Consider the following 12,601-nt stretch of genomic DNA (forward strand, 5'->3'; position numbering starts at 1 on the left):
CAAAATCAGTCAAAAATATTTTTTTTCCTCAAGCATATACTTAGATCACTACTATCTAAGATTTGTTTTGACAGTTTTACCAAGATAAATTATAAGCACTCCATTAAATTCAAAAGAATAAAGATATGAAGCCACTAGCGTTGACGATTACAATGCTTTCACTAAAAAAACAAAAATGATTTTAATTTATTTTACTCTTTATGATGATACTACCGACTCTTTTTTGATTGTTATTAGGGGGACTCATGAAAGCATATAAACTTATAAGGTGTAAAATTATATCCATTTACACACGCTGTTATATGAACGCACCTTGTAATACTCTTGATAAACTTGATTGTTTATCAGCTGTATTATTGCCAAACAAAATTTTTTGAGTTGTTATACAAATTAAAAAATGCAAAGATTAAGTGAAAAACAAGTAAGGAAGGTTAAGTTCGGGTGTAACCGAACATTACATACTCAGTTGAGAGCTATGGTGACAACATAAAGGAAAATAACCATGTAGGAAAATGAACCGAGGGAAACCCTGGAATGTGTTTGTATGACATGTGTATCAAATGAAAGGCATTAAAGAGTATTTTATGAGGGAGTGGGCCATAGTTCTATAGGTGGACGCCATTTAGGGATATAGCCATAAAGGTGGATCAGGGTTGACTCTAGAATGCGTTTGTATGATATGGGTATCAAATGAAAGGTATTAATGAGTATTTTAAAAGGGCGTGGACCTAAGTTCTATAGATGGACGCCTTTTCGAGATATCGCCGTAAAGATGGATCAGGGGTAACTCTAGAATGCGTTTGTACGATATGGGTATCAAATGAAAGGTGTTAATGAGCATTTCAAAAGGGAGTAATCCTTAGTTCCATAGGTGGACGCCGTTTCGAGATATCGCCATAAAGGTGGACCAGGGGTGACGCTAGAATTTGTTTGTGCAATATGGGTATCAAACGAAAGGAGTTAATGAGTATTTTAAGAGGGAGTGGGCCTAAGTTCTATAGATGGACGCCTTTTCGAGATATCGCCGTAAAGATGGATCAGGGGTAACTCTAGAATGCGTTTGTACGATATGGGTATCTAATGAAAGGTGTTAATGAGCATTTTAAAAGGGAGTAATCCTTAGTTCCATAGGTGGACGCCGTTTCGAGATACCGCCATAAAGGTGGACCAGGGGTGACTCTAGACTTTGTTTGTACGATATGGGTATCAAATGAAATGTGTTGATGAGTATTTTTAAAAGGGAGTGGGCCTTCGTTTTATAGGTGTTCGCCTTTTCGAGATATCGCCATAAAGGTGGACCAGGGGTGACTTTAGAATTTGTTTGTATGATATGGGTATCAAATGAAAGGTGTTAATGATTATTTTAAAAGGGCGTGGGGCTTAGTTCTATAGGTGGACCCCTTTTCGAGATATCGCCATTAAGGTGGACCAGGGGTGACTCTAGAATTCGTTTGTTCAATATGGGTATCAAACGAAAGGAGTTAATGAGTATTTTAAGAGGGAGTGGGCTTTAGTTCTATAGGTGGACGCCGTTTCGAGATATCGCCATAAAGGTGGGCCAGGGGTGACTCTAGAATTCGTTTGTGCAATATGGGTATCAAACGAAAGGAGTTAATGAGTATTTTAAGAGGGAGTGGGACTTTCTGGACCAGGGGTGACTCTAGACTTTGTTTGTACGATATGGGTATCAAATTAAAGGTATTAATGAGAGTTTTAAAAGGGAGTGGTGGTAGTTGTATATGTGAAGGCGTTTTCCAGATATCGACCAAAATGTTGACCAGGGTGACCCAGAACATCATCTGTTGTATACCGCTAATTTATTTATATATGTAATACCTGCCAAGATTTTAGGGGTTTTTTATTTCGCCCTGCAGAATTTTTTCATTTTCTTCTACTTAATATGGTAGGTGTCACAACCATTTTATAAAGTTTTTTCTAAAGTTATATTTCGCGTCAATAAAACAATCCAATTACCTTACCATATTTCATCCCTTTTTTCGTATTTGGTATAGAATTATGGCATTTTTTTCATTTTTCGTAATTTTCGATATCGAAAAAGTGGGCGTGGTCATAGTCGGATTTCGTTCATTTTTCATACCAAGATAAAGTGAGTTCAGATAAGTACGTGAACTGAGTTTAGTAAAGATATATCTATTTTTGCTCAAGTTATCGTGTAACGGCCATGCGGAAGGACAGACGGACGACTGTGTATAAAAACTGGGCGTGACAACAACCGATTTCGCCCATTTTCACAGAAAACAGTTAACGCCATAAAATATATGCCCCTACCAAATTTCAAAAGGATTGGTTAATTTTTGTATGACTTATGGCGTTAAAAGTATCCTAGACAAATTAAATGAAAAAGGGCGGAGCCACGCCCATTTTTAAATTTTCTTTTGTTCTTGTATTTTGTTGCACCATATCATTACTGGAGTTGAATCTTGACATAATTTACATATATACTGTAAAGATATAAAATTTTTTTTTAAATTTTACTTTAAAAAAATTTTTTTTTTAAAAGTGGGCGTGGTCCTTCTCCGATTTTGCTAATTTTTATTAAGCGTATATATAGTAATAAGAGTAACGTTCGTGCCAAATTTTATCATGATATCTTCAACGACTGCCAAATTACAGCTCGCAAAATTTTAAATTACCTTCTTTTAAAAGTGGGCGGTGTCACGCCCGTTGTCCAAAATTTTACTAGTTTTCTATTTTGCGTCATAAGTTCAACTCATCTACAAAGTTTCGTCGCTTTATCGGTCTTTTGTAATGAATTATGGCACTTTTTCGGTTTTTCGAAATTTTCGATATCGAAAAAGTGGGCGTGGTTATAGTCCGATATCGTTTATTTTAAATAGCGATCTGAGATGAGTGCTCAGGAACCTACATACCAAATTTCATCAAGATACCTCAAAATTTACTCAAGTTATCGTGTTAACGGACGGACGGACGGACGGACGGACGGACATGGCTCAATCAAATTTTTTTTCGATCCTGATTATTTTGATATATGGAAGTCTATATCTATCTTTTTTTTCGATACTTTCGATAACTATAACTGTATTTCAGAAAAGTTTAAATGAATATAGGAAAAGTGAAAATGTATTTCAGAAAAAGCCAAGTGTTTTTCAGGTATTCCAAATTATTTAAAATTGCAATTTTTTTTGTTTCAGAAAATGTCAAATGGATTTTAGAAAAAACCAACTGCATTTCAGATTTTCCAAAGGTATTAACGAAAATCTAAAATTAATTTCGGAAAATGACAAATGTACTTTAGAATATGGAAAAATTATTTCAGAAAGAGTCAAATGTATGTGAGAAAAGCTCAAATGTGTTTCCGAAAATGTTTAGTGTTTTTCAGAAAGCGTAATAGTACTTTTGGAAAAAAAATTAAAATTTCGAAATTCAAATACAATTAGTTCATGCTAGTTAATAGTAAAAAAATGTTTGGTTTAAATTAGAAGGGACGCCAAATTATATAAATATATAAATATATATAAATACAACAAGTGTGCTATCGATGGATGTGCGAAATAGCTCATTCAAACGGAAGGGACCTGTAGAAAGGGTTCAAGAACCTTTAAGCGGACGACTTTAAGCTACGTTTTGACCGATTTTGTTATTTTATGCAACAATGCGCCGTGTCATGTTGAGTTGTAGGAAGTCTGTTATAATACATCAGCAGCTCATTTAGGTCTGGAACCGTATTCCCCTATGCTCAATTCAATTGAAAATTCATGGCAAACCCAAATTGTACGTAAATTCGAATATGGCACTTCCTAACATGGATGTACCAGAAGTAATCGAAAGGCCAAAACAAGAAACAATTAAACTAATTACAACAGTATTTTGCCACTTTTAAAAAGACATTTCTGCATGTATTGAATGTAAAATTAAAATGGTTCTTGCTTCTCCTGTCAAGTTTTAAATTTTTTGGTTAGAGCCTTTGTGAATTAGGCAAACGATATATAGAAAGAGCTATTCGACAAAGGAAAACACGGTGCCAACAGTTGGTTGTGCTCGCGCTATACAGCACTGAACTACTTTTTTTTTATATGCGTTTTCATCCTTTTCATTTTTGATGTACATATTTTTTTTTAATATCTAAGACTTTTGTTCACATTTGAAATTTTCTGAAATACATTTGCAATTTTTTTTCTGAAATACCTTTTCTATATTCTGAAATAAATTTGTAGTTTTCTGTAATACATTTGAAAAATCTGAAATACAGTTGAATTTTTCTGAAATGCACTTGAGTTTTTCTGAAGTAAAGTTGAGGTTTTCTGAAATACAATTGGAATATATGGGATACATTTGCGGTTTTCTGAAATACGTTTATATTTTTCTCATACACTCAGAGAAAAACGCCGTTCTAAAATCCAGCTCCTCCGGACTCAATTCAAGCTTTTCATGTTCTTACTTTTTGGTTCTTGAAAAACGAACGACCAGTTCTTAAAACAACAACCTTGTGCTTGAACTGACACCATTTTCTTGAAAAGAGAACAGCTGGTCTTAAAATATGAACAAATGTTCTAATAATGAGAACAATGTTTTTAAATTAAGTTAAAGAAAAAAGAAACGGTACAATTCGTGTGCACGACAATGTTAAATACAACATTTGGCACAAGCTATCAAGCGGTCGTAGTGACCCAGCGGTTATGATGTTGTGGTCATTGTGAATGATGACTTAGTGCGATATCTTATCTGTCAACTGCCTGACAGGATGTTCAATATGGCTACTTTTTAGTGTTTTGACAGGCTGTTCAATATGGCGGCGCCTATCTTCAGCGGGTGATAGGAAGAGATACAAAATGAGACAGCGATAGTCAAATACAAATCAGGTGATCCAATCACTTTGGAATTTTGACGTCTATGCAGAAGATATCACACTTAGTAATCATTCACAATGGTTGTGGTTGCGATCGCGTGTCGCGAGTTCGATCACCATCGAACTGAAAAATTTTTTAAAACAATTTTTTAACTTTTATTTTTCGTTCAATTATTTTTCCATTCACTTAAATAAAATAAATGTAAGGCGCGATAACCTCCGAAGAGATCTAAGGCCGAGCTTCTCTTCCGATTTGCGTCGTGCTCCTCTTGATTTTCCCTACAAATTGGCCGGACGGGACCTACATATTTTATTCCGACTCCGAACGGCATCTGCGAGGCAGATGAGTTTTCACTGAGAGCTTTTCATGGCAGAAATACACCCGGAGCGCTTGCCAAACACTGCCGAGGGGCGACCCCGCTTAGAAAAATTTTCTTCTAATTGAAAAACCTTATTTCTAAAATTTTGATGTTGCTTTGCCCGGGGTGCGAACTCAGGGCATACGGTGTGATAGGCGGAGCACGCTACCATCACACCACGGTGGCCGCCATTCACTTATGCACAGATAATTCTCAAACTTGTTATGAAATGTTTTAAGTATATATGCAGATTACATCTTCAAAGAAGAATAATTTCTCAATAAGAGAAACATGAAAAAAGGCATCATATTATGCATTTTTTCGTAAAATTTTGGAATTTAATAAAAAAATGTTTGTTATAAATATTTTTTCTTTATGACAAAAAAATCATTATTAATAAAAAATAAATGGGTACCTATTGAAAAAAATACTTGCTCTCTCACCAAAGATCAAGCAGGAACCGTTCTTGAATTGAGACCGAAAAATATTAAATCGACCCCAAATCGTTCTCGAAGCGTGAGAAAGAAAAATCTTAAATCAAGCCCAAGTATAGCTTGAAATGAGCATAGAAGGTTCACACATCAATACCAAACTGGTCATAAAATATGAACGGTGTGCTTGGAAAAACTGTTCTTAAATCAAGCACATCGGTCACGAGTTAAGAAAAAGCGTACTTAACAGACTTTTGTCAACGAATGTTCTTGATTTTAAACTTGTTTCGTTCGTTTTAGAACGATTTTTTCTCTGAGTGTACACATTTGAGCTTTTCTTTAAAACAGTTGATTTTTCTGAAACACGTTTGTTCTTTTCTGAAAAACAGTTGGAAAAAGTAGAAAAGATAATAAGAAAAAAATAAAAAAAAAAATGGTTTTCAGAATTTTAAACGAGTGTATCCCAATTGCTACAGTGGCCACATATGGGTAACGTTTTTTTAAAACCACTTTTTAAATGCAAGTTGCTTTAAGGATTTTTTATTTGCGCTGTCCAGCGATTTCTATTATGACAATTACTATTATTTATTGATAAGATTTTGTGTCTTATTTATGAGATTTAGAGTACAGTTATGATAAACTGGAGTATTGGTTATTTGTGTTTTTGTTCTTGCAACTTACGTTTTAGTCTAAAATATTAAGTTTTTTTTTGTATTATTTAATTGCCAAATAGAAATATTAATCGTATATTTATACCCAAATACTTTTTGAATACTTTTGTGCTCCTCTATAGCAAAATCGTCATTTAAAAGCCTAAAACTTTTTACTATTTATTAAGCATTGAAAACCTTTTCGGATGTAGTCAAAGCATTTTCCACATTCGCATTTTATCAATGCATCCCGGTATGTTATATTGAGAATTTGCGCTAGCAAAATCATCTTCTCCTTCACTAGTTAAACTGATTTCTGCCGGATTTACAGCCAATTCATATTCCAAATGGTCACTTCTGTCTATTATGATTGAATGCATGGCTTTTCCGAGTGGATATTGTTACTAGCGTTTAATTTCCGCATACGATTTATTTCCAAAGTATGTTATATGCATGAGGTATTGGAACAGTTATGTTTCGTATACAGCAAATGATGGTTCAAACTCAATTTACTAATATTTTTATAGCAAGCTTCTGACTGCCGAAGACTGAAACTTAATTTGCATTAGCACCAACTCTTTGTTTTTCTATGCACAATCATTGGGTGTTCCCAAATTGACACAGCGACCGCCAAGAGTTAAGAGTCTAAACACAACCAAGCAAGCAAACGTCTTGTTAAAAACGCTTTCCGTTGTCAAAATTTCGAAGGCATCCACTATAGCATAACAACCGAAATTCAGACGTATTATGTGTCCACCGCTGCCTTGTGATTGTTTTTATAAGCTAACATGATTTTTACTTTTTTTTACAGCGCACTTAGGCATCGAGCCCCGAGAATCTCGATCCCGAGACATTTTGCCGTCCCGAAATCCCAGGATTACAGTGAATAAAATACCGGGATCTCATATTGCAATTTTAAATACATATGTTTGTAAATAGCCCGATCAGATTACATTACAATGGGGATAGTACGATGCCACGAAATCAGTGGACAGGGGCACGCCGCAGGGAGGGGTGCTATCACCTCTGCTGTGGACGCTGGTCATCAACCAACTGCTCAGGCGATTCGATGAGGGACACGTAAAACTTACGGCTTACGCAGAAGACGTTGCAATTTTCAAAAGTGGAAAATGCCTTACAACGATTAGTTCTTTTATGGATCGAGCGCTTCGGGGTATTCATACCTGGGCATCTAATGTCGGGTTGAAAGTCAATGCGGAGAAGACGGATATGGTCTTGTTTACAAAGAGGTACAAGGTCCCAAGTTGGCCAGGCCTAAGTTAGGAGGGGTGACCTTACAAGAGAAACCATGCACAAAATATCTAGGAATAATCATAGACAGTAAGCTGTCATGGAAGCTCAACGTGGAGGAGAGGTTGAGGAAGCCTCAGCGGCACTTTATGAATGTAAAAGAATGATGGGGTGTACGTGGGGTTCTCTTGGGCACCGCTGTACTCGAATTTGTGGAGATCGAGACGTCTGTGCCTTTGAGTGAAAACATTTGGAATTTTTTTGTACTTGTCTTGTAACTGAAAAAATTCAGTTAAATCTTTCCGCGACCCAAGTAAGTAACCTACTAAGCACACCGTGTAGGATTTCACAACTTAGAGCGAAAAGGACTCGAACTCCTTACTCCACTCCTATCGAGCTCGTTTGTCTCTACAACCTACAACAGTTAGTAGAGAGCTACACACAATGAGCTCACAGGGGAAAATGTCTGTATATATTCCCTTCATATACTCATTTTGCGCTCCATGAGGATTTCTCCTATTATTATTGAACTTAAGCGGATGTTCAAACGCCTATGAAGAACGTTAAAGATACTTATCGATCTGTAGCTTCCAATTTCTAGCTCTCCTCGAGGTTTGTGGATATAAGTCAGAGTGATTATAGCTTTAATATTTCTTCACTTTATATGTTGGTTTATTAATTTTTGTAGTCAAGTATGCATAGTAAAATTATATTTTGGATTCTGTCGGCATTGTAATGTTAGTTTTTCGTTTTCTTCACTGCCAAAGTCCATGACCAAAGCTAGAAGATTTCTCTTAAATTTTTTTTAAAGATTTATCACATACACCTTCAAGACTATATCTGATCTCATATTGTTAACTTTAAGCTCATTCCTTCCAACCTATCCTCAACTGTCTTTTATAGTTCTCTTCATTGTTTCCATGAACAATAATTTTATTACAGAACATCCAATGTATCGAAATTTCTTGTCAAAAGTTATGATTCACCTTTCTATCTAACATTTCTGTGTGTTTCTCTATATTTTTTTGTTGCAGTCTTCAAGTATTTTGACTATACGTGTGGTGATGGCGATCGGTAGTCCACCATTGATATCTTGCAATAGTCTGGGGCTTTATTCTGTAACTGGTTTCGGAAGGAAACGCGATTGAGAAGGTGCCAAATTACATATTTCTTTTTTTTTTTTTTCAAATCCCAAAAAAAAAACTTCGTCCGAATCGAGCAGTGAGATATATTGGAGGCGCAGACTCGTTCCCTTCCGTTTTGTTTTATGTTCCAGTTTCCACTACAATCTCCTCAGTCGTTTGTATCGACACTTGGTTTTCCTTTGTTCTTTCGTTCTGACTAGTTTTTAAGTCTCTTATCCGTTTTCCACATTCTCCAGCTTTCTCTTTCAGATAGATTTTCCACTTTTTATACTCAGTTGAGCAGAGCTCACAGAGTATATTAACTTTGATTGGATAACGGTTGGTTGTACAGGTATAAAGGAATCGAGATAGATATAGATTTCCATATATCAAAATCATTAGTATCGAAAAAAAATTTGATTAAACCATGTCCGTCCGTCCGTCTGCCCCTTAACACGATAACTTGAGCAAATTTTGAGGCATCTTGATAAAATTTCGCATGTAGGTTCCTGGGCACTCATCTCAGATCGCTATTTAAAATGAACGATATTGGACTATAACCACGCCCACTTTTTCGATATCGAAAATTTCGAAAAATAGAAAAAGTGCTATAATTCATTACCAAATACGAATAAAGTGATGAAACTTGGTAGGTGAGTTGAGCTTATGACGCGAAATAGAAAATTAGTAAAAGTTTGGACAATGGGCGTGGCACCGCCCACTTTTAAAAGAAGGTAATTTAGAAGTTTTTAAAGCTGTAATTTGGCAGTCGTTGAAGATATCATAATGAAATTTGGCAGGAACGTTACTCTTATTACTATATGTATGTTTAATAAAAATTGGCAAAATCGGAGAACGACCAAGCCCACTTTTTAAAAAAAATTTTTTTTTAAGTCAAATTTTAAAAGAAAAGTTAATATCTTTACAGTATATAAGTAAATTATGCCAACATTCAATGATATGGTGCAACAAAGTACAAAAATAAAAGAAAATTTCAAAATGGGCGTGGCTCCGCCCCTTTTCATATAATTTGTCTAGGATACTTTTAATGCCATAAGTCGAACAAAAATTTACCAATCCTTGTGACATTTGGTAGGGGCTTAGCTTCTGGGACGGTAACTTATTTCTGTGAAAAAGGGCGAAATGGGTAGAAGCCACGCCCAGTTTTTATACAAAGTGGACCGTTTCTCCTTCCGCTCGGCCATTAACACGATAACTTTAGCAAACATAGATTTATCTTTACTAAACTCAGTTCACGTACTTATCTGAACTCACTTTGTATTGGTATAAAAAATGGCCGAAATCCGATATCGAAAATTACGAGAAATGAAAAAAATGCCATAATTATATACCAACTACGAAAAAAGGGATGAAACATGGTAATTGGATTGGTCTATTGAGGCAAAATATAACTTTAGAAAAAAACTTTGTAAAATGGGTGTGTCACCTACCATATTAAGTAGAAGAAAATGAAAAAGTTCTGCAGGGCGAAATCAAAAGCCCTTGGAATATTGGAAGGAATACAGTTCGTGGTATTACATATATAAATAAATTAGCGGTACCCGACAGATTATGTTCTGGGTCACCCTGGTCCACATTTTGGTCGATATCTCGAAAACGCCTTCACATATACCACTACCACCTCTCCCTTTGAAAACCCTCATTAACACCTTTAATTTGATACCCATATGGTACAAACAAATTCTAGAGTCAGCCCTGGCCCACCGTTATGGCAATATCCCTAAATGGCGTCCACCTATAGAATTATGGCCCATTCCCTCTTAAAATACTCTTTAGTACCTTCCATTTGATACACATATCATACAAACACATTCCAGGGTTACTCTAGGTTCATTTTCCTACATGGTGATATTCCCTTATTTTGTCTCCATAGCTCTCAACTGAGTATGTAATGTTCGGTTACACCCGAACTTAGCCTTCCTTACTTGTTTATAATATTTTGGTATATAGGCTTCTTGTGCAACTACAAATATCTATGGAAGAGAGCACCAGCCATGATTGTATTTACAATCGCATGGTCCTCACTTCTATCACACACTTTAATGTCGTAGAACCTTCATGGTTAAGTTTTCATCAATAATAATAATTTCTATCTCGGTCTTTCTGACTCTCAGCATCAATTTATAGTGTGGCTAGTCCCATTGGAGGTGTATTAGTCGGCTATCTCATGGATCGTATAGGTCGTCGGAACACAATGTTATGCACCAATTTTGTTGGCATAATTAGTTTGGCGATATTAGCGACAGCACCCTATCAAAATACACATAATGCCATTTATATACAGTTACTCATGGGACGTATTATATGTGGTGAGTAATAGCACCCCATATTAAAGAAAAATATGAAAATGAATACCTCAAGTACCTCTCTTTCTGATTATATTAAGGTGTAATGATCGGCCTATCACTCTCACCCGTTGGAGCCTATGCAGCTGAGATCAGTTTGCCACGCATACGAGGTCCGCTGATAATGGGCACATCGGTTGCTTTATCTATCGGTATTTTGTTGATGTTTGTCTTGGGATATTTTATACAAGCCAGTACTGGGAATATTATTTGCTGCGTTCAAGTTCAAGTCCACAATTAAACAGCATTTCTCTGAACTCTCTTGCTACTCCACCCATATAGATATAAAGCTTTATGAGGAATTCGAAACCGAATTAGCTTTCATTCAAAAGAACTCGGATGATAGCCTCAAAGCTGCTGCCGACGAATCATTATTGGAAGCAATACGAGAACCTGAAGTTTACAAACCGCTGATTGTGATGATTGGCTTGTTTTATTTTCAACAATGTTCTGGTATTGTTGTTGTTGTAGTATTTGCAGCACAAATTGCAGCGCATGCTGGCGTCACTGCAGATCCATTACTTGTTGCTGTATTTGTGGGCGTGGCACGCGTTGTATGCACTTTCTTTACCGGCGTGGTTATTAACAAGTTTGGCTGTCGTCCAGCGGGTTTGACATCGGCAACTGGCATGACCATCTGTATGCTGATGCTCGCTGCAAACGGTTGGTGGCCCACCATAGCTGAACATCTGCCACTACTCTCCGTTATAGCTATTGTTTTTCATATCATCTTCTCAGCATTTGGTTTGTTAACTTTACCATATACTATGATACCCGAAGTATTTCCGCAACGCGTACGTGGGAGCGCTAATGGTTTTACGCTAAGCATTGGCCTCTTTTTCTCATTCGTAGCTGTTAAACTATATCCCACAATTAAATCTCTAATAGGCGCTGCTAATAGTTTTGCATATTTCGGTGGAATATCTCTGCTAGCTGCGGTGTTTATTTATTTTTTTGTGCCTGAGACGAAAGGTCGCACATTGCTCGAGACTGAGAAATACTTTCGTACTGGACGGCGCGTTACAGATGCTGAAGTGGCTCGGAGACAATCTCAAATTGGTGTAGAAGAGTCAGCACGTATTCATCAGTCTCAGACGGAACTAAACGGTGTTTATTTGAAATTAAGTACAGTGGAGAAAGATGGGAGTAATAATGATACTGTGAAAGACGAATTATAGCAATTTATATGAAAGCTCACTTAAAAATAATCGTACTTAAATTAAATACTACTTAGAGCTTTATAAACCGTGACTAACTTATAGGTTAAGTGCTAATTAGAATCCTTAGCTTCAAAGGCGGTTTTCTACCCATCGTACAAATAAATAACTCAGTTTTTGTCATAAGGAAAATAAAATTGAGCGTTAAAATATTTATATATAAAAATCACGTGTCACATTGTTTGTCCGCGATGGACTCCTAAACTTCTGCACCGATTTTGAATTTGAGGTACACTAGATTGACTTTGGGCTCTTCTAGTCGGAAATCGTTAGCGACCTCTGGTATGGGCTGTCTCTGTGGCAAAAACAATCAAGATGGCAGCACGGTGACAGTTGTGTTTTTGTTCTTGTAACTTACGTTGTAGTCTAAAATTT

The 12,601-nt window shown here is 36.2% G+C and overlaps 1 protein-coding gene across 1 annotated transcript in view; it reads left to right on the plus strand.

The window, feature by feature from the left end:
• Window positions 1–12,187, plus strand: part of LOC137246096 (solute carrier family 2, facilitated glucose transporter member 5-like) — a 59,486-nt gene extending 47,299 nt beyond the window's left edge. The window contains 3 exon segments of the mRNA XM_067777190.1: window positions 10,779–10,973; window positions 11,051–11,198; window positions 11,200–12,187. Coding sequence (XP_067633291.1) covers window positions 10,779–10,973; window positions 11,051–11,198; window positions 11,200–12,187 — 1,331 coding nt within the window.
• Window positions 12,188–12,601: the final 414 nt, after the last annotated feature.

Source organism: Eurosta solidaginis, chromosome 3, assembly GCF_040869045.1.
Source record: "Eurosta solidaginis isolate ZX-2024a chromosome 3, ASM4086904v1, whole genome shotgun sequence".
NCBI classification, from domain to species: Eukaryota; Metazoa; Arthropoda; class Insecta; order Diptera; family Tephritidae; genus Eurosta; species Eurosta solidaginis.